The sequence below is a fragment of the Sardina pilchardus genome, chromosome 4 (genome assembly GCF_963854185.1).
Source record: "Sardina pilchardus chromosome 4, fSarPil1.1, whole genome shotgun sequence".
Taxonomy (NCBI): domain Eukaryota; kingdom Metazoa; phylum Chordata; class Actinopteri; order Clupeiformes; family Clupeidae; genus Sardina; species Sardina pilchardus.
Window position 1 is genome coordinate 5,030,516 of NC_084997.1, and position 21,825 is coordinate 5,052,340.

The 21,825-nt window shown below is 48.0% G+C and overlaps 1 protein-coding gene across 2 annotated transcripts in view; it reads left to right on the forward strand.

Moving 5' to 3' along the window:
• Nucleotides 1-3,089: 3,089 nt before the first annotated feature.
• The window catches only part of kansl1l (KAT8 regulatory NSL complex subunit 1-like), a 23,575-nt gene continuing 4,839 nt past the window's right edge, over nucleotides 3,090-21,825 (forward strand). The window contains exons 1-12 of one of the 2 annotated variants that reach the window (XM_062533788.1): nucleotides 3,090-3,258; nucleotides 3,700-4,841; nucleotides 9,379-9,520; nucleotides 10,560-10,733; nucleotides 12,075-12,190; nucleotides 13,410-13,593; nucleotides 15,263-15,398; nucleotides 16,311-16,454; nucleotides 18,723-18,878; nucleotides 19,233-19,339; nucleotides 20,571-20,689; nucleotides 21,169-21,247. In XM_062533788.1, coding sequence (XP_062389772.1) covers nucleotides 3,748-4,841; nucleotides 9,379-9,520; nucleotides 10,560-10,733; nucleotides 12,075-12,190; nucleotides 13,410-13,593; nucleotides 15,263-15,398; nucleotides 16,311-16,454; nucleotides 18,723-18,878; nucleotides 19,233-19,339; nucleotides 20,571-20,689; nucleotides 21,169-21,247 — 2,451 coding nt within the window. In that variant the 5' untranslated portion in view covers nucleotides 3,090-3,258; nucleotides 3,700-3,747. The remainder of the gene's footprint in view (nucleotides 3,259-3,699; nucleotides 4,842-9,378; nucleotides 9,521-10,559; nucleotides 10,734-12,074; nucleotides 12,191-13,409; nucleotides 13,594-15,262; nucleotides 15,399-16,310; nucleotides 16,455-18,722; nucleotides 18,879-19,232; nucleotides 19,340-20,570; nucleotides 20,690-21,168; nucleotides 21,248-21,825) is intronic. The other variant, XM_062533789.1, reaches the window with a different exon arrangement.

A 21,825-nucleotide genomic window follows, 5' to 3' on the forward strand; every position in this document is an offset into this window, starting at 1 on the left:
TGGAAGTCAGGATGAATGCCCTTATATTTCAAATGTTGAACTGGACAGTATCTTCTGCCTAGTTGCCTACATCTGTTATGCCTCCTGTCCTGTTTTTTTGCCAGCAATATGAAATGCTCAATCGTGTTCGAATCGTCTTGTTGTGATGTTGGCTTCCAGCTGTGAAGCCTCCTCGACTAGAAGCCCCTTGACCTCACTGCAGAGACAGACCAGAGTGACCGCAGCAGGCATTCTGCTCCCTCCATGTTACATGGCTCCTACTGCTACATTTTTATTTTATTTTTTAAATCTACCTCGGATCTTTTGATCTTAAGGCCCCTATCTTCATCACTGTCAATTCTATTTACAGCTTTGGGACAGCTGTGAATCTGGGTGTTGGACAATCTCTATTCAAGAAGAAGACTGTTGGCTTGTGTCACAACATGTCAAAATTGTTCAATTCATGAAGGACATCTGTGAGAAAATACGTTTTGCATTGGCAATGCAATGTAATTTAAAATTAATTCCAGGAAAAAGTAACTCTCTAACTTAAGCTTTAATTCCAAGTTGGATTTTGAATACCTCTTTTTACTCAATGGGGTGCCAATACAGTATATAAATGGCGTGTCAATGGATGTTTAAGAAGGTTTTAGGATCAGGATTCTGTGCTTTACTTGACATTGATATAAAGTAGTTCTTTAGCTTACACATATTTTTTTATTGGTATAGTTGATCTACATTTTATCATTCTCATTTTCAATTTCAAAATATTAAAATCTTCTTACATATTCAAAGTGGCTGCCAAGAGGGTTGACAATGACAGAAGAGTTACTCTTATTCTTACCTATCAATTTACTCAAACAGAAGATCACAATAAATATGAACAGTTCGAAATTGAGTTCCTGCTGTCAGCTACAAATGAAATAAAAGTATGTCCAACTAGTGTGTAGTTTAAGTTATGCATGTTTTCAAATATGCAAGTTAGCCCCTAATTTTATCAAACCAAAACATACATCTTTTGCCAATAACTGATAAGATCTCTTGTGTTTCTATTATGCATTGACATAGTTTACTTAATTTACAAACTGAACTTTTGCAAAGTTTGTGCAAACAAGCCTTGTTTAACAGCAAGAGAAAACATGTGTGACACCTTCATTTGGAGATGGAGCCCAGTGACCCACACCCACCGCAACACCATTGTCACCACGGACACCACTCACAGGCTGTCTAAGAGCACCCCCACTCATCTCCATAGATCAGTGGAGCACCCCCTGCTGCAGCTTCAGTGCACTGTGGCAAGTATGTTTGGTATCTCCATGTGACTTTACATTGGTGTAGCTACTTCCCTAAATATTCTTTAACAATCTTACAAACCGCATGTATGGGATAATCTTTCTTCAGCTATTTTTTAAAGCTCCACCATGAGAAAAATGGCATCAGTCTTTGTGTTTATTTTTCATGTAGGACAGATGTCCTCATACTCTGACTCCCCCAAGAGTAATTGATGTGGGCTTACCTTTTTACTTTGTACAGGTCCACACTACCACCTAGTGGCTGACTCCAAGAATGGCATACAGAATTGTGCTTCCCTGAACTCCCATGAACTCCTACAACTGGTATGACCCTTGACACAATATATCGGCACAATATATAAGTGTATAGACATTTAAATGATAGAGCATTGAGATATTAACTATTAACACTCTCTCTCATATTCACTCTCAAGTGTAATATACAAGTGTACATGTCACATGTTGGTGACGCTATTTTGTGTCACACAACACACTGCAAAATACAGTAAGGGGAGCTGGATATGATTTACCTTTTCATTCACATTTGTATTGTGGTCACGTTTATGTAGAGGCAGAGAGATGCATAACTGTTACAGAGCATTTTGCCTGCATGGTTTCCATAGCCATGACAAAGAAACATGATCACATCTTATTCAGATCACTTAGACCAAAGATCCTCCGCTTTAACCCTCTCTGCTACTTAAAAGGACAGTCAGAGGCAAACCTCGTAGAATGTTTCCCTAGAAGTTACATTGGCATCCTCAGGAAACTTTATAACAAGGAAACTTGTTGATTGGCTCACATCAGGGGTGTCAGACTCATATAGGCAGCGGGCTGGATTTGTTGGAATTACATCTTGTGGGGGTCGTCATTGTCATGGTCATTCTCATGGTCATCATTTTTTCTGCATGGGTGACAGATTGTTGTTTGATAATATACTACACATGAGCAAACAAGGCCTATGGGTTTATAATGTACTGCTGTCTGCCCATTCTTTGAAATAATACCTTCCATGTGAGTCTTTCTCTTTTTCACCTGCATTGAGATGGCCATACCAACAAAATATAATTGTTGGGGCAACAAAACCCCAGATTTTCTTTTCTGCATCTTCCTTACTTCCTTAGGATGGCTGAGGCCTATGATAGGTTTAATTGATATATCCTATCACAGAGTTATTGCTTATTACAGATAGGCTAGTGATGGCAACAGCTGGAAGTGTTTTTTTTTATTTTTCTATTTTAAGATTCTTCCTTTATATCCAAAACATCTGGTGGGCTGGCTGTATGAAATCTGCTGGCGGGCTGGATCTGGCCCCTGGTGCATAAATGTCATATTTACCTTGATCACTACTATGTCAACTAGGTTATCCAATTCAATAATTAGGATCAACACTTTTAGACATGCCCCTAGACCAAGTGGAATCCAAATGGAATGTTTCCACACCACAAGACCTTGAGTTAGGCTACTCCTGTCCAAAGTATTTGAATCAGGCCTATGCAAGATTTAACTATTTAAGCTACCAACCAGAGCCTTATTCAGTTTAGGCTATATAGCCTAAGCCTTCTATGACACTTTTACAGATGTAGCCTATATAGACTAACTGTTTACGGATTTGGTTTAACCGAATTGTTTGAAATGTCGACCAGTGAAAGAAAATCTGACCTGTTCAGCAACAGATATTCTGCACACAACGGTTTACGATGAAAACGGCTTGCCATAGACTAACATGAAACCGGCTTGCTTTAGTTACCGCCCACTCCTCTGAGAGGGTCGTCTGACAAGCGCAGCAGTTGAGCGGCAGTTGAGTTGTACCGGGAGTGCTGGAGTGAGGTGTGGTGATGAACTGTGGTGTCACAGATGAGCTTTTTTGTCGAACATCGATCTCTTTTCAGTTAGTATTTTTATTTCCAATATTTTTACATTCGTTACCGGCTTTACACAGCCATAAACAGCCGCTTAAATAAAGACTGACTGTGAAACCCTCAAGGTAAGAGTGAAAATCTGTGGAGATTCGTTGACGTTATTACTGTAACTTAACTGAATGCAAAGTACGCTAAGTGACATGATAGTTAGCAATCACATGTTAAGTTAGCCCAGAGACGCCTTTTAAAGTAACTAGACAATATTTGGTTAGCCTGTTAGCCTGCTAGAATGGGATATTTAACAACCGTTCGGGATTTGATTGGTCGCGTGGTTAGGTTCTTTAACTCCGGAAAATAAAGGGGTCTGGTTGTCAGTAAGCAACGACGTTAATGATAATAAGACTTTGAGATGAAAATCAATGGGCGTTAACCGTTAAGTAGCTTGTTGTATTACATTATTAATTTTTAAAATAGTTTAATAAAATTCTCAGGGCTTCTGACGCTTTATTATTTGACGTTAACCTTAACTTCTCTAGTAAAACCGGTGTTTTTGTCCCTCTCTTCAGCGTCTCGTGTCAACTTGTGGAGTCCAGATCCGAAACCACGCAGAGGAAATGGCACCAGCCTTAACTAAAACAACAAAAAGTGGGATCCACTTGTCATCTTCTCTTTTGACTGATAGTATGGGTCCAGACACTCCGGTTCCTGGGATCGACATAGATCCTCAAATGAAATTGCTGGAGGACAGTTACAGTCAGAGGATGTGGTTGGATTTATCCTCATTGCCCTTTCTGGACACTTGCGGCTCGAAAAATCCTCTGGAGTATCCAGATGTGCTGCTGCAGCCTTTGCTGCAAGGCTCGGGGTATTATAAAACAGTGCTGCTGTCCAACCCTCGAGCCGTGGTCGGCCACCTAGCAATCAACAAAACGAAAAAGTCTCTGGTGGCTCAAGGCGACATATTGTTGCCCCCCTTGCCTGATTTTAGCAGCACAAGGAATGCTCCCGCTGGCTTGAAGCTGCGTCAGCTCAGCAGTTCTGTTCCAGAGTCCCTTGGCATTTGTAATTCTCCCTCACTGATTCAGGGTAACCCAGGAGACCACTCACCCCAGAGTAGTGCTGCTGCTTCTGCAAATCCCACACACAGAAAATGTGCGGGTGATATCATGGGGGTAGGTCATCGAGCGCGGCACTGGGGACCTAGGTGCTCTCAGAGACCGCCAGGGTCAGTATCGGTTGAGCAGGCAGTGAGAGGCCAGACCCTGCGACACCTGTCCGAGCATGGGAGCTTGGTGGCAAGGACTGAGCGCATCCAGAGACGACTACAAGCTCTGCTGGGGGAACATGCATTCCGACACTGCACCCAGCAGCTGGAAGGACTTAAGGCAAAGTTCCTCCAAAAGGACCTCACGCCCACAACACCCAAACAGCCCACCAGCCCTTCTGCTGCCGGGAGCCCTGCTCCATCTACAGACTCAAAGTCAATATGTGTTCAAGCAGAGGCAGACTCACTGGCCGCGGTTACTATGAGCAACGAGACTCAGACAGGTGCTGTGTCTACAGAGAGCTCGGTCGACATCCAGAACTTTGCCCGCTGTGCCAGCGCTGCCCTGCGTGGGGTCCAGTCAGCTCTGGACTCGGATGCCACAGAGACCAGCTCAGATGAAGAGTGGGAACCAAAGGCTTCAGGGACCCGCACTCAGTCTGTGTAAGTACTGTAGCTGGAGAAAGCACAAGTTCATTGACTGAAGTATCCCATTACAGTAGTATTAATAAGTTATTATCTGGTAACTACTGTGAAATAGTTAAAGTGTGGTATTTATCCTTTGAGCAGTCACAAAGGACACTTCCTTCTGGAGTGAGTGGTTAAAACAAAATCACGTGAAGTATTCATATTCTTGTGTGAAATATAATAATACTACTGATAAAGTAGACCCTCTATGACCAACTACATATCAAATAGGAGTTTAAAAATGTGAAAACTAAGACAAAATCGTAAAAAACACACACAAAAAAGCACCACTAGGCCTACTGTTTTTGTTTTGACACATTTCAAACAGGTCCTGTGAGTATACATACATCATGGACCAATGCAGAGGGCAAGTTAAAAGCAAGAAAGTCCATCAGGAGCCTCCCCCTCTCCCCTTTATTGTAGTTTGATCTTCATTTCCTTTTGTAGTCTGAGTGCTGTAGGGTAAGGGGGTGGGCTGTCTGGAAGCTGCATTAGCCTGACCTCCTCTGTCCTCGCCAGGAGACCCCTCCTAACCTACACGCATCATCACAGGACAGTGTAGCATGAGCCTCTCTTCTGTATGGATTTACTGTGAAGAGTTGAGACGAGTAGAGTAGGAGAAGTATTTTCTGTCCTTCTCTTGGTGTAACGGTCTCACAGCTGTGTAAATACTGAAATTGTACCCATTAGGGGCAGGATGTGCGAGATTATGTAAAAAGTATAGACTAGGCATAATGCTCAGAAACGTTTGGCAGAGACTACATGTGGAGGAACCACATAGCCTAATCTGAAAACTGTCCTTATTTCAAATGAGAGACTTTATGTGATGATGACATCCTAGATTGCCTGTACTTAATGACTCTCAAAGAAGGTTAGGCATGAATCTCAGTAGGTGGTGTGAGCGTGAGATGTGAGCGTGTTGCCTATGTATGCCACTATGTGATTCCATCTCAGGTTGGCTTAGGCGCCTCTTGAGTGAAAGGCAGTTAGTTATTACAGGTCTGGAAAAGCAGTCGGCCATGTTTATGTGTGCTGGTAGTGCTGCACTCCACCCATACTCCAGTGTTGTTGTTATTTTTCCTTTTTTCCCTCTATTAACCTGCCACACACATTTTTCCACATGTTCTCATGGACGTGTACACACTTGCATGAGCCAACACATCAGCACATTTGGGGAGAACAATATTGTGCTCTCCTGTTGCACCCGGTGCAGATGAGTGTCCGTGTGTAAGCGCATGCAGCTGTATTGTGAAATGCCCCCCATGGGCCTGGAGGATGAGGAGAGAGCAGCAGAGGCTCCTACAGTGCACCGCTCTCCTCCCAGCACCCCCCTCTCCAGCGGTGGGTAAACAAACAGGAGACCTCGCAAAGCTGTCCTCCCAAAGGACAAGCCCTTCATGTTCTCTCCTCTGAAGTCTCACTGGCTCTGTGAACTCACCAGAGGGTGGTGAATGCATGTGTGTGTGTGTGTGTGTGTGTGTGCACGATGTGTTGAGGGGGTGAGAAAGGGGGATGGTTGCGTTGGAATTTGTTTTTCATCCAGATGGATTATGAATCTGACTTTTTTTCCTAAAGCTAGAAGGACAGATTTTTGAAAGGGCCTCTTGCCTCACTAAGAAAAAAACAAAACGGTCAAACGACTGGCAGCAATGGCTGTCAAGCAAAAAATGTAATATTAATTCAAATGAAAAGCAAAAAAACATTACAGACATTGAATCGAAGCTTTTGCAGAGAAACACTTATTCTACAGATTTTCTCTAGATATCAAATATCAGCCCTAAGCAGAGAAACACTGTTATTTTCCAGAGTTCTCCTGTACAAATAATTGCAATTATAAGAATAATACTGTACTTGAAATAACAGTTGTTGTTTGTATACAGTTTTTAAAAAGATCAGGAGAGATGAGGTGGAAATGAAAGCCCCACTGCCCCACTCTACCTCAGGGTGCCTGCATGACCTGATTTCTCCCCTGGGCCTCTCGTGGCCGGCCCCCATGGCCCGGTTACCTGAGAGACTCCCCTGGAATGCGCTCGGCGCTCTGCGGGGTGGGGTGTGGGCAGGCAGACGATCCAGTGGGATGTTGGTGGGACGTCTCTTTGTGAGGCCTCTTGTCTCCTGGGTAAACGGCACTCTGCGTGACAAAAGGGACTCAGCTTTACGAGATCCGGGAAGCAGACGCGGGGGAGCGGGAGGAGAGGAGGAGGAGGCCGAGCGGGAGGAGAGGAGGAGACTTGGCCTCGTCCCCCTGGCCCTGGCCCAGCTGGGCCGCAGTGCTCTGTCTTCACTGGAGCTCATTCTCCTCCCCTGCATCAACACGGCCTCGTGAACCACATGTGAAACACGCCAGCGCTGTTCTGAACAGTCTACTTGGGTGTAGCACTTCACTTATGGGCTCCTACCCAACTAACCACTTTCAGTTTCAAATTGCACCGTGAGCCCCATCCTTTAAAAGTGAAAAGCATCAGGTAAAAATAACAGCTTGTGCGTGAGGCATCTCGCGTATCTGATAGCGGACATCTCTGTAGCGTGTTGACACTGCGGCTGCTGCAGTGGTTTTCATGTGAGAGAGTGTGACGCTAACCCGAACGCGGGGGCCTGGCTGACGTCAGTAGTACTAGCGCTGGCATTGGGCTGGTGCCGCCTCACACGTGTTTGCAATTTTAGGCGGTGGAGAGGCCAGTTCTTGGAAAGAGCGGCACGCCCATGCATTTGTTATTCCCCTTTTCTGTGGAATAGTAGTATTACGTTTTTGAGAAGCGCATGAAGTGAAATGCCATAATTTGGACTTTGGATTTTACTGTAGTAAGTAACAGTAGCCGTTGAGAGGGGTTGTTGACATTTCAGGGTTAGCATTAACACCAACTTCCTGGTCCACATGAGTCTGCTGACTTTTTAAGGTCTCCTTAATCCTCCCCAGAGTAGGTGTGTGGTTTTTGGAAGTGCGTGCGTGCGCACTGTGTGTGTATGTGTGCGTGCGCTTTGTAACAGACTCAGTGTGTGTGTGTATGTGCGCTTTGTAACAGACTCAACATGCCTCTGTGTGTGTGTGTGTGTGTGTGTGTGTGTGTGTGTGTGTGTGTGTGTGTGTGTGTGTGTGTGCGCGCTTTGTAACAGGCTCAGTGTGTGTTTGTGCTGTAGTTCTTCATCTTCATGGTACCTAAGCTGCAGAGTTGCCGGGGGCTGTTTGTTTATATAGTGGTCAGGGGAGAGTTGCTGCATCAGCAGGGGAAATATACACAGGTGTGTGTGTGAGCGTGTAAGTGTGTGTGTGTGTGTGTGTGTGTGTGAGTGTGTAAGTGTGTGTCTGTGGTGTACCCTTCTGCTCCACCGCTCTGTAAATATTCCTGGAATTTTCCTATAACCCCAGCACAGGCTTAGAGGCCACTCTGTCTATTATGGTGCTGTGTGTGTGTGTGTGTGTGTGTGTGTGTGTTTATGTGCTCATGTGTGTGTGTGTGTGTGTGTGGACTGGTGAGGAGGAAAAGGAGGTTGACCCAGACAGTTGAATGTGGAGTAAGAAGGACAACATGTGAGCCTCTCTCTACTCTTCCCTATCAGCACAGTCAGAGGCCTTTCATCTAGCAGCAGCCCTGTCAACTACCTGCAAAACGGGACATTTGGATGTCACAGAAAAGGGCGCATGACAGGTAGTCTTTTGGCTGCTATAGTGGAGAGCAGGCAGCCCTCCATCCCTCTAGCCATCCATCCATCCATCCCTTTATCCATCCATCCATCCATCAGTGCTTGTGCTGTTATGCTGGCCAGCCTCTCCTTTTGATGTGCTGATTGGCCCAATGAGTTGACCCAGATAGGCCGTCCTGGCCGGGTAAGAGGGAAGCCACTAGCTCTCCCAAGGTCACCGCATGCGCGGCTCCATGGCAACCTGGCAGTGTAACACGGGAGCCTGGAACATGTGCCCAGGAATATGAGGAGGGAGGAGCGCGCGTTCATTTGGAAACAAGACCAGGGGCTTGACTCATACAGTACATGACCTCTGGAGTGCCTAGGGTGCAGGGAATGGGTCTGGCTAAACCATTGACTTTTGTGTTGAAAACATGTCTACCTCCCTTGACTCTGTGCTACCATTAACACCAAACAAAATGGAGTTGATTGTGTTTACTCTGTAGCATGTATGCCACTTTGACATTCACCCATCGGCTTGTTGGTTTGCTTAGTGATCATGACAAGACAGGCTATATTGCTATCCATTACATCTTGTAGACAGCTTATGAGAGATCAGTATTCACTACAAGCATACGCATTCACATGCACATTCATGCACTCGGACATCAGATGATCAAATTCTGACATCTACTGTAGGTTAATAAGCAATTTATACTGGACAGTAGTCGCTAACGGCCAGTGAGCCAGACAGTGCTCTTACAGTGTGTCAGTCTGGTGTGTCTGTCTGACCGCTTTCCCCCTGCATGTGTGTGTGTGTGTGTGTGTGTGTGCATGCATGTGTGCGTGCATGCGTGTGTGTGTCTATGTGTTTGTGTGTGTTTTGCCTCAGGCGTGGCAGCTCGGAGTGGCGCTGGCAGGCAGAGCGGGCAGAGCTGGCCAGCCGCTGGACGTGGCTGCAGTTGCGGGTGGCCGAGCTGGAGGGCCACATCCAGCAGATGGGAGACCTCCGCCAGCGCATCCTCCACTCCAAGGTAGAGCACAGCACAGCACAGCACAGCACAGTAGCCCTCCCCACAGCAGCAGAGCTGCATCCTCCACTCCAAGGTAGAGCACAGCACAGCACAGCACAGCACAGCACAGCACAGCACAGTAGCCCTCCCCACAGCAGCAGAGCTGCATCCTCCACTCCAAGGTAGAGCACAGCACAGCACAGCACAGCACAGTAGCCCTCCTCACAGCAGCAGAGCTGCATCCTCCACTCCAAGGTAGAGCACAGCACAGCACAGCACAGCACAGCACAGCACAGCACAGTAGCCCTCCTCACAGCAGCAGAGCTGCATCCTCCACTCCAAGGTAGAGCACAGCACAGCACAGCACAGCACAGCACAGCACAGCACAGCACAGCACAGTAGCCCTCCTCACAGCAGCAGAGCTGCATCCTCCACTCCAAGGTAGAGCACAGCACAGCACAGCACAGCACAGCACAGTAGCCCTCCCCACAGCAGCAGAACTGCGTCCTCTCTGAGGAGAAGCCCACGTGAGTTACTAGTTTCACATGGCAGTGTCTCAGGTGTTATGCTCTCACATGGCCATCAGCACTTGGTATAAAAACATCTAAAAACATAACATAACCATTTTTTGGTGTGTATGTTGGTGTCCTGGTGGTGTCCATGTCACCTGTGTGGTGGTGCTCAAATGAGCGGCCCATCTTTCCTGCACTGTCTCCTGCGTGTGACGGCTGCTTTATGCTCCCTGCTGTTCCTGGCCAGGATGGATGTGTTCCTCCTCCCTGTCAAAGGCAGCTGTTACATGCTCAAATCCTGATTTAATTTTGCACCGCTAATCCCATTGTGGCCACTCAGTCGTTAACCGACACGCTTGTGACAGCATAGAGAAATTGCATCTTGGGGTGGGCTTGTCCTTTTAGACTCATGAATCATGAATGTCTGTGTGGAACAGGGATGTATTAGACTAGTGGTAGTGAGTTTGTGTACTGTATTCCCCATACGTTAACTGTGTGTGTGTGTGTGTGTGTGTGTGTGTGTGTGTGTGTGTGTGTGTGTGTGACAGGGTGGCGTGGTGCTGGCTGAGTCTCAGCCCCTGACGGATAGGCAGATCCAGCAGGCTCTGCTGACGGAGACGGCGGGTTTGTCGTTTGCGGCGGGCAGCGCCGGAGAGCTGACCTCTGACCTGGAGATGGAGCCCAGCAGCCCCACACGCCTCCTCAGGAACATCGAGCGACAGGTGAGAGCACGTCAACACTCACTCACACAAGCACACAAGCACTCCTTAGAAAACCTTAGAACCTTATAAAAGCAACTGGTCATTTATTTCATAGTCCTATGGTTATTCCATGATGCAGTAATGATAAGCAGCATTGTTTTATCTCTCAGTAATGCCTTATCATTCATTTGTGTATTCCCATGTTGTGGGCTTGTTGTTTTGGCGCTCTGTAGCTAATTGAAGTGTAGAGGGGGAACAGGCGCCTCCTGTGTATCCTAATCAGCCCAGCCACTTAAATACCCTTACAACAAATAGTGTAATCAGGTCAAGTGGTGCCTTAAGCCCTACTTAGGTTTTTGGGTGAGGAGGTGGAGGAGGTTGGTGCTGCTCCTCCTGCTTTTCCTCAGGGCAGACCGAAGCTGTGATTTGGGCATCTGGCACGCCGATAAGCCTGGCGGACATTATGCTGGTCAGCTGCGGCTGTTTGTCATGGTGATCAGTGTTGTGGGTGTGCACCGGAAACAAAGCACCTAAAGCTGATTGAGTGCCGAGTGGTGCGGTATTGTCTGATTGAGCGCCGAGTGGCGTGGTATTGTCTGGCCGGCTGCAGGTGTTTGTTTTTGTAAAGGGCAGTGGATCGGTGAATTAGGAATGACGAGATGGAGAAGAAGATGGGTATGGAGACATGAATGAAATGAATGAATACATGATCAAATGGATGGATCCATGAATGAATGAATGAATCAAGGAATGAATCAAGGAATAAATCAAGAAATGCAGTATACAGTAATGTATAATGTATAATATATGATACATACATAGAGAGATAGACAGATGAATAAACATGTGTGACCCTGTAAAGCGGAACCAGTCGTTTCGGTAAAAATGACTAAATTAAGTTATTGTGCTCATGTGAACGGCCATAAACTAAGCTTTCCAACGATATGTATATCGAGGGTATTACACAAACTATCGCTAAGATAACCGCATCCAAAGTTGACTTGGTTCTCCTGTCACGATATGCCAGAAGAGGAGAAATCACATCACAGCCGCGCGTGCACAATGGGAATGACAGCAAATGTGTTGAATCTTCGTCGGGTTTAACAGTCAAAACGTATGTTTTTCCGTGAAATGCGTTCACAATATGAAACTGTAGACTGTATACAGTCGAACTATGCGAAAACGTGAAATTCAACATTTTAACCCGGAAGTTTGTTATTGTTGATTTTCTCAAAATAACGTTGTGCGCAAAACGACTGCTTTCGCTTTGAATGGTCACATATGAGTGACAAATTATTAGTCAGATTACTCAGTGTCTTAATGAATACTGGTGTGTGTGTGTGTGTGTGTGTGTGTGTACAGAGTGCCCAGCTGACGCAGATTGTGAACAGCCTGATGCCGCCCCTCAGCCTGTCTCCGTCCTCCTCCCCCATGTCCAGCTGGATGGCGGCTGGCCAGCAGAAGAGGCCCTTTGACAGGTAGAGACCCCCAACACACCGAGACCTCCCACCAGCCCTCTCACACCCCAGCACTGGTGCCATTAGTGCTCACGCAGAGAGGAGAGCGCTGTGGCCTGCGTTTAGCGCCTCTGGCTTTACGCTCCATCATGATTATGGCATTAGAGGAGCCGCCTCACTGACTCACCTGCTGCATCAGGCTGCTGCTATTGGGCCGCTCCAGGAGGCGCCCCTTCTGAAGGTGTCTCAGGGCAGTTGACCGGGTCACTGCGCTCCTCTGGGACGGTGAAGTGGATGATTCGGCTCGTCTGCACCTCCAGACTGGAGAGGAGCGTAAACAAGTCCCAAAGAGCTGTGGAGCTGATGACGGCGGTGTGTGTGTGTGTGTGTGTGTGTGTGTGTGTGTGTGTGTGTGTGTGTGTGTGTGTGTGTGTGTGCACGTGTGTGTGTGTGTGTGTGTGTGTGTGTGTGTGTGTGTGTGTGTGTGTGTGTATGTGTGTGTGCATGTGTGTGTGTGTGTGTGTGTGTCTGTGTGCGTGTGTGCATGTGTGTGTGTGCGCGTGTGTGTGTATGTGTGTGTGTGTGTGTGTGTTTGTGAGATGACCGGTCCATCAGCAGCATGCCACTGACCCACATTCATCACGGTAAATGGAGACACGGCGCTCGCTCACTCGCTCCATTCAGCAGGAAATGGAAAACGTGTGTGCCTTCCAAGGTCCCAAAGGCGAGCGCTGATTGTGTCCAGGACCACATGCCCCAGATTGTCGCTGGTGATCTGGGAAGCTGTTGGCTTTGGCCACTCACTCTGTTGTTCTCTGTGCATTCCTGCCTGTCTGTCTTTGAGACAACAATCTAAATGCTCAGTTGAAGAATCCATATATGGATGGACCTTAAATGAATTATGTGCTCTATTATGTAAACATATAGATCTGTATTTTACATATACTGTATCTTATGCCTAATAATCTGTTATTTTCTGCATATTAGCCACATTGTGTATAAGCCACAGGACAGTGTTTTATGCAAGTTAAAAGAAACAAAACCATACCATGTTGACTGCCCCCGTGTATTAACCTCATAAATGAAAACATTTTGCAAAATCTATATATAAGCTGCGGCTAATAGTTGGGAAATTACGGTATCTGTGCTTTAGAGAGTCTTTTGTATTAGGGTTTTTTGTTGAGATGATATGATGAGTGTCTGCCAATCACGCTGTGCCTGTGTTGTGATTGGGCGGCAGTGGCGGGATGTTCCAGATGGGCTCTCAGGGTTTTGACGGCCAGAAGAAGCGGCGGGTGTGCCGCAGGCGGCAGCGGGCGGTCCAGCCTGACCTCACCTGCGTCTCCGCACGCACACGACCCCTCCTGACCTACCACAAGCCCCGCCTTTTCATCTCCAACCCGCCCTGCTCCAGTGACAAGCAGGTGAGCCCAGCCGCCTCCTCCTCCTCCTACACATGCTCCCATCCAGCTGCTCCCAGCACCTCAGCGACGCCCTCTCTGTTGTATTAGAGCTAGTAATTAGCCAACTTGTCCTTATCGCACTCTACCACGATTGTGTCCCTTGTTGGAAGTGGCTGTAGGTTGAAAAGCGTCAGCCAAATGTAATGTAATGTATTGTAATGTAGTAATTATGCTGCACTTACAGGAACTTCAGCTTGTCAGCTGCACAAAGCCTCTTTTTTAGCACCTTTGTCTTGCCACCAACTGAATTAAGTCTACCCTCATAACCTAATATGGCAGGAATGTATCTGTGTTGTGGCCCGTCAGCAGCATGGAGCATGTGTTTATTACGACCTGCTTAGACTGATAGATGTACACGTGGATGCCATGAAACATGGACTTGATGACCCTCCCCATGTTCCCATTGTAGCTCTCTAGGCAGAGGCCCTGTATGACGATTACTGCATTCTCGGTAAGCTAGTGGTTCTGTGGTTCTTTGTGAGGTTGCTGAAATGGGGGAATGTATTGAGAGGAGAGGCGAAGAGAATGCGCTGAAATCACTCGTCAGGGCTAATGAGGGCCATTTGCATGTGTGACGGCCCCCTCGCCACCCTCCTGCTCCGTGACTCACTCTCCCCTCTCCTCTCCTCCCCTCTCCTCTCCTCTCCTCTCCTCTCCTCTCCTGTCCTTCATCTCCGTCTGCTCTCGGCTGGGCCATTGACAGGCTAATTAGGCGCTACGGTGCGGGGCCAGGAAACTTCCTGCTGCACATCAAACTCACTGAGCGTCCTTGTGTGAGCCCCACTCATATTAGCACACATATGTAGCCTTGGCTGGGCCCACTGCTTTTTGTACTGAAAGCAACGTTTAAGCAAAGTAAGGAAGGACTGTTGTTGGGAGACCCCCACAGGATGAGGTGGGTGAGTTACGTTAGATAGAGGTCATTTGAGGATTCTCTAGGTGGAGTTCCCGACTGAAGTGAAGCGCGGTCGATTTACTGGGGACATCGCCACAGTAGAGCTCTTCCAACTTCTCTACTTTGATGATGTGTGTTTAGAACCAGGGCATGTTGTTCCTCAGACGTTCTGTTTCAAGTGATGTCAGGTTCTGAGTTCAGGTCTTGATCCGCTCCACCAGGTCCTCAGCACAGCTCAGAGAGCCTACAGAGATACCGGTAGCTCAGCTTACGCTCTGCTCTCGTGCTTTATGACTTGTCAAGGATATCTGCAGTCTCTCACCGAGGAGACTGTAGAGACGAGTACTGGTCTGCATGTCTAGAATGTTAGGCATACCTTTCTATTTTCAAAATCCCTCACTAACTCTCTCTATTGAAATGTATGAAGGTGTGAGAAATTGAGATGTGGCCTCGGGTACAAGGTTACTGTAAAAAACAAATCATGTTATACCTGTTTGGACATTTGAAGACCTTTATAAGTTGTTCAGCAGACCCTGAAATAGGTTCTGTAAGGATGTCAGTGTCTTTATTATTGTGCCACTTTTTTGGATCTGTGTTTTAATGGTGTCATGATAGCATTGATACAAAATATTAGTCACAGGAGTAATACCAAAGCTCTTTTGTCTCTCTGTCTCTGCCTCCACCTTTCTCTCTGATCATCTGTGTTATCTGCTGTCCTCTCCACCTTCTTCTCAGGAGGAGTCCTTTCCCTCCTCCGCCTGCTCCAGCTGCAGGTCATGTGATCCTCTGGCTCTCTGCACGGACCCCCGCTGCCCCGGCAACCCTGCCGACCGCGCCCTGAGGAGCCACCCCGTGCTCTCGCTCCGCTCAGGTGAGCTCACAGGAGCGTGGGAGGAGGAGAGGAGGAGCAGAGGGAGAGAGAGGAGGAGCAGAGGAGATGGGGGCACTTATAGAGCGGTGATAGAGAATTAAAGATGGCTGGAGAGAGAGCCTCCACACTTTTCCCTCTCCTCTCATTTAAGATAAAAACAGAAAGCAAGACAGAGTGCCTGAGAATAACGAAGAACAAGAATTGAAAAAGCACCCATGAAGTTGGATTTGCTCAGGGTTTTCTCTATTATCTCTAAGCATATGAACTCAGACTTCCACAGTGATAATACATCTTGAAAAGATTTAGTACTGTAGCTCTCCTCTCCTCTCTCCCCTCCTCTCCTCTCCTCTCCTCTACCCTCCTCTCCTCTCCTCCCCTCTCCTCTCCTCTCTCTCCTCTCTCCTCCTCTCCCCCACATACGGTCTCCATCTCTCTGTGCTCTTGGCTCAGTGCTTAAGCAAGCTTCTTTTGTGACGAGAGCAGCGCTGCACACTCAAGAGGAGCGGCCTCATCCCACACAGTCTGTGAGCATAGCGCGCTGTAGCCATAGGAATGCAGACGCTGAGTTATTCACCGCTCAGGCACAATGCATTGGGGAGCCTTGGACTTGGGGATTCAGTGGCTTTGTCCTCAGCACAATACCACAGTGTACTATCCAAGAATCTTGTTGTGACGTTTACCCATAGAAGATAGATAGAAGCAGTGGTACTGGATTCTAAATTGGAACTAGTTGAAAGTTCATTAAAAAATAGGAATAAAAATAAGCAAAAAATGAAAAAAAAAATAAGCAGACAGTCAAACAAATGCTGGCCACCCACTAGTGGTCCATTCCTGCTTGGTGTGCGTGTGAAATGATGTGTGTTGTGAACTGTGCTAAGATGGCGCTGGCGCTGTGCTTGCTCCTTGTCCCAGACATACCGCTGTCCATCCACCTGCAGAACGGGCTGCAGAGGGAGGACTGGACCCTGAGGCCGCTCACGCTCCAGACCGAGCCGCCCTGCCCGCTCCGCTACCTCAGCTGTGGCCGCAAACAGCCTCGCAACCCAGCCGCCTTCAGTGAGTAGCCGCTGTGCACCAGTGCCACGTGAGGAGACAACTACACATGTCAGACTACGTGTGTGTGTGTGTGTGTGTGTGTGTGTGTGTGTATGTGTGTGTGTGTGTGTGTGTGTGTGACGGGGTGGGTGTGGGAGTGAGTGAGCACTGTTAGTGTGCTTGCAGACTCTCACTTCTCTATTCTGTAGTCTGTGGGATGTGTAGAAAGGCTCTGAAGTACATTTGTACAGGCTGAGAGGTGACCCTAAGAGCTTGTGCTAGTGTCTTCATGCTGCTATGTACTTTCTAGCGTGGTGTTTTTCACGGTCAGGGGAAAAAAATGCACTAAAAGCTGTGATGGCTGCAGGAACATTTTTGATTGATGACAGCAATTCAGGTTTTTTATTGCTTCGACATGCTCTCAGGTCTCAAGTATGAAAAACCAAAAAGGCCGTCACTACTGGACCAGTGGTGATGAAACTGAGTCACTGCTGCAGGTAGAGGAACGTTGCTTTAGTGCCCAACTTACAGCACGGCTAGTTCACCTGTGTGCTTTACCTGCATCTCTGTAATGGCCACCGAATGGAGAGGTGATGTGATCATGTGTTTTTCTGGATGGTGGCCCACCTCAAAGGAGAAAGAAGAGACTCCTAGCATGTAGCCTTGGATATAAGCCCATATGTTTGGTTTGTAGCTATGATGCATCCTATGCATCCTGACAACGTAGTTCTGGAGTAGTTCTGCATTCATCCAAAGCACATTCATTTGCATTCATTTAAAGATTCTCTTTTGGATAGTGATTCAGCCCACTGTTTAGTGTTCCAATGTCTTTTTACTACTAGGCTATGAAACTGTGATAGCTACCCAACTCCAGAAGATGCTCTATGTCCCTCTGCTGCTGGTGAAATACTGGTATACTTCTTCCTTCTTCCATCAGTATGAAAAAGAGTGAGGAGATGTGAGTCTCTCTCTCCAGACTCATTTGGCCTCCTGAGCAGGGGAGGGGCTCACCTCTGCCCCCACCCACCGTCCATCACTCGGGTCATTAGTGGACGGCCATTCCTGAGCTCCTGGGCTCCTCTGTGAGGGAGGGGGATAAGATAGAGGGGTTGGATTTGGGGAGCTTGTTAATGATCTTAGCGCCCCCTGCTGAGCTGAAGTGGCGAGCGCGAGGAGTGTGTGCGCTGCAGGGAGCGCACTGAAAGAGGTACCCCATGCTGCTCTGTTGATTTCCTGTCAGTCTCCTGCACCACATCCCCATAGGGAGGCTGGCACGGAGCTAAAAACAACATCACAATAAAGAGAAAAACGAGGTGATTTTTTTTTTTTTTTCAATCTGTTGGCTATTCGCCTTTTTTTGTGAGACTCGCCGACTCTCCCCCGTTGTCTGTGTGTCTCTTTGGGCCACCCGTTGGTTTGGATTCATCCTCCTCCCTTTGGCACCTAAAGAGTAGATTGGCTTTCATTTTCCCCATGCCTGTGGGTGGGAGGGCGATAAGATTAGCGTCAGCGTGGGGAAGATGAGGGGCCGGAGAGGGAGAAGCAGACAGGGAGCGGGAGAGACAGAGAGGGCAGAAATCAGGCGGTGAGGGATGGAGGGAGAGGTGAGCGCATTGTGCACGTCCCCTTATCTCAGCCGCTCAGGCCATGTGCGGAGCCATCACTAACAGCCCACGCAGGACTATAGTGCAGCGGCCCCTATCAGCCCTCCACCCACACACCTCCGCTTTCAGCGCTCACCCACCCTGGCCTGGCCTAGCTGGCAGCACAGACAGACACACTGACCCCCCCCCGGGGGCCACCCAGTGCTCCGCGTCCCCTGTGGGCTGTGATTAGAGCTGCTGGGTGAGGGACAGTGTGCTGGCGCCGCCCGCCTGATGCTCTGCTGCTGAGGCGAGGGGAATTCTCACTCTGTGCTCCGGTGCCGTGTGTGTGTGTGTGTGTGTGTGTGTGTGTGTGTGTGTGTGTGTGTGTTGGAGAGCACCGCAGCACTTGTTGTTTTCCAGGGATAGGAATGACTCAGGCCTGCATGGGGAACAACTGTGCAAATGTTCTCTGTGCTTTGTTTTTGACCAAACCCACTGGTGGCAGTTGGGCGTGTGCTGTAGTGGATGGATGGGATCTGGGATTTGGGATTGGGGATAGAGAGCCCAATGTGATACTCCTACACCATCCTACAGTGTGCATTCCACTCTGATGGAGTATGGGGTTTCACCAGCACATTGCCAGGGCCACTGCCGGTCCCTCTTGTCTGGTGGTGTTTGGCCTGATTTCTCTCGTCTGTTCCAGATTTCGGTCACAGCGCTCTGCCTCACAGACGGCGGCCCAAGAGGCGAGGCGAGGCGACGGAGGTGCGGTGGGAGCCCGGGGTCCGCGGGCCGCCCAGACAGAACCGTCAGAGGAGGCGCAGACGCAGGAAGAGGCTTGACCACGACAGCTCACTGGGTACACACACCAGAGAATGAGACAGCCTCCCTTTACAACGGCCTCACATAGCAGCTGCTTCCATTACAGTGATACCACTGAACAAAGCTCTCAGAGGACTCTGCTGACGTCCGTATGAGTCACCCTCTCTTTAAATGGTGTGTGTGTGCGTGTGTGTGTGTGTGTGTGTGTGTGTGTGTGTGTGTGTGTGTGTGTGTGTGTGTGTGTCTGTGTGTGTGTCTGCGTGTGTGTGTGTGCGTGTGTGTGTGTGTGTGTGTGTGTGTGTGTGTGTGTGTGTGTGTGTGTGTGTGTGTGTGTGTGTGTCTGTGTGCGCGTGTGTGTGTGTGTGTGTGTGTGTGTGTGTGTGTGGTCCAGATGAGGTGGAGCTGCTGTCCTGCTTCGCGGTGCCCCCCAGCCCAGAGGAGAGTGCGGAGGAGGCGCTGACCCCCCACCCCCATCACACTCGCCACAGGAGCTCCCAGGTGAGACCAGCCACCTCCACCCCCTCATGAGCGCTCAGCTGAACACTAGCCCTTTTTCCATTAAAAAGTTAATTCGCTTCAAAACGATGCGCATCAAAAGTTAGTGCGACAAATGTGATGGAAAATGGCTTATATCGCTCTAACCTCGGTTTTGTCGTGATAAGTTAATTCGCTCGCCAGAGGTGGTTTAAGGAGAGTTAAATCGATATAAATGTGATGGAAAAGGTTTGTAGCGATATAAGTTACTGTGACGCCTGCTCAGAATGTTCACAAAGTCGGCGCAAAAAAATGAGTTCTGTCTCGCGCATACAAAGACGTTTACCTCACAATGGTGTACCACTTGCTACCTTTGATTAATTCGCTAGAAGTGTTCCATTCGCTACAAGTGTTGATGGAAAACCATCTAGCGCAGTAGAAATATGCGCATTAACAGGGCTCTGATGACATCATTTTAAATCGCTAGAATTGTTCTTTTGAATGGAAAACCGTCTTGGCGCTTCTTATATCGCTAAAACATAATTCGCTTTAAGAGTTAATGCGCTTGAAAATCTGATGGAAAAAGGACTACTGTCTGCAGCCACACACAGTATACCATAAATACTGGTTACCAGGGCTCTTCGTACCTACTAACTACTAGGGCTCTTCATAACTACTGGCTACCAGGGCTCTTCGTACCTACTAACTACTAGGGCTCTTCGTAACTACTGGCTACCAGGGCGCCTCGTAACTACTGGCTACCAGGGCTCCTCGTAACTACTGGCTACCAGGGCGCCTCGTAACTACTGGCTACCAGGGCTCTTCGTAACTACTGGCTACCAGGGCTCTTCGTACCTACTAACTACTAGGGCTCTTCGTAACTACTGGCTACCAGGGCTCCTCGTAACTACTGGCTACCAGGGCTCTTCCCTACAGTACTGGGAACACACTGTTAGAGATGAACCCAGGGATAGGCTCAGACACTTTTGTTCTGACATGTTAAGATATTTTTGTAAATGTAAGGAACCTTAAGCATGCTTAAACAGGTGTATGGAGTTCTACAATCTTGCCATGTAAAAAGCCCCATTCTCTGAGGAGACCAAGACCTTCCACATGGCACAATGAAATCAGTGACATGCAGACTTTGACTCCTGACTAGTGATGAGTTTGAACACCAAATGTGCAGGGATTGCCAAGTGCACTAATTGGCCACAATGCTACTGGTTGGAAGTGACTATGGTTGTGTCTGTGGCAGTTTATCCGCAGGAGGAATGGAGAGAGTGTGTTCAACATTAACAACATCGTGATCCCCATGTCCCTGGCTGCACCCATCAAGGTGGAGAAACTGCAGTACAAGGACATCCTGACCCCCAGGTGCTCCAGCCTGGACACTCTGACACACACGCTTCTATTGTGACTGACTCAGAACATATTTATTTTGGTACAGCCGCTCAATGTTGTACACCTAATTGTAAGTTTAGGGTCACAGAAAGACTATTTTGTAAATGTTGAATCATGTTTCTTGAAGGGAAAAATATGTTGCCGGGCTACAAGGCTCTTGTCAGTTGGGCACATTTCACTATAATCAGTTTTTTTGTAGATTTAAACATCCATAGCTCAACAAATATGAGATATAGCAACAATCTTGCTGCTGTGAAACAAACTTTAATAGATACAGTATCTCTGCAGTCTAATTGGGTTTATCGATTGGTTTCATCTGACAGGACTGGGCCTTTAGACTCCAAATAAAAAATGTGAGTGATTTACTGTAGTCGTGACAAAGAGAGACCATGGGGGGAGATCCAGTATTCCAGGTGTTTGTGTGTGATTACACTGAGTCCTTGTGTCCTCAGCTGGAGAGTGGTGGAGACTGAGCAGCTGCTGAAGGAGCAGGAAGAGGAGCAGGAGAGAGTGGAGGAGGAAGATGATGAGGTGGGTTGGTGGGCAACATTGCTTCTGTGTTCACGCACTCTCTCTCTCTCTCTCTCCCTTCTCTCATTCTCACACACAAATAAACGCTTAAACACTAGCCTAACCCACACATTCTGTGACAAACACTGACACTTAGTCTATGAAGTAGTTACTTTACGTAAGTGTCGACATTGTTGTTTTGCCCAGTAGAAATATTTCTGCAGGCTCTTGCCTATTGTGTGGAGTGTTTGTGAGGCCCTTGTAGGATGGCAGGTGGTGTAGGGCAGAGCAGAGCGGAGCAGCCTTATAGTCCAGGCCTAGAGAGTAGCGCTGCTGTGCTGTGCTGTGTCTCTTATAGTCCAGGCCTAGAGAGTAGCGCTGCTGTGCTGTGCTGTGTCTCTTATAGTCCAGGCCTAGAGAGTAGCGCTGCTGTGCTGTGTCTCTTATAGTCCAGGCCTAGAGAGTAGCGCTGCTGTGCTGTGCTGTGTCTCTTATAGTCCAGGCCTAGAGAGTAGCGCTGCTGTGCTGTGCTGTGTCTCTTATAGTCCAGGCCTAGAGAGTAGCGCTGCTGTGCTGTGCTGTGCTGTGCTGTGTCTCTT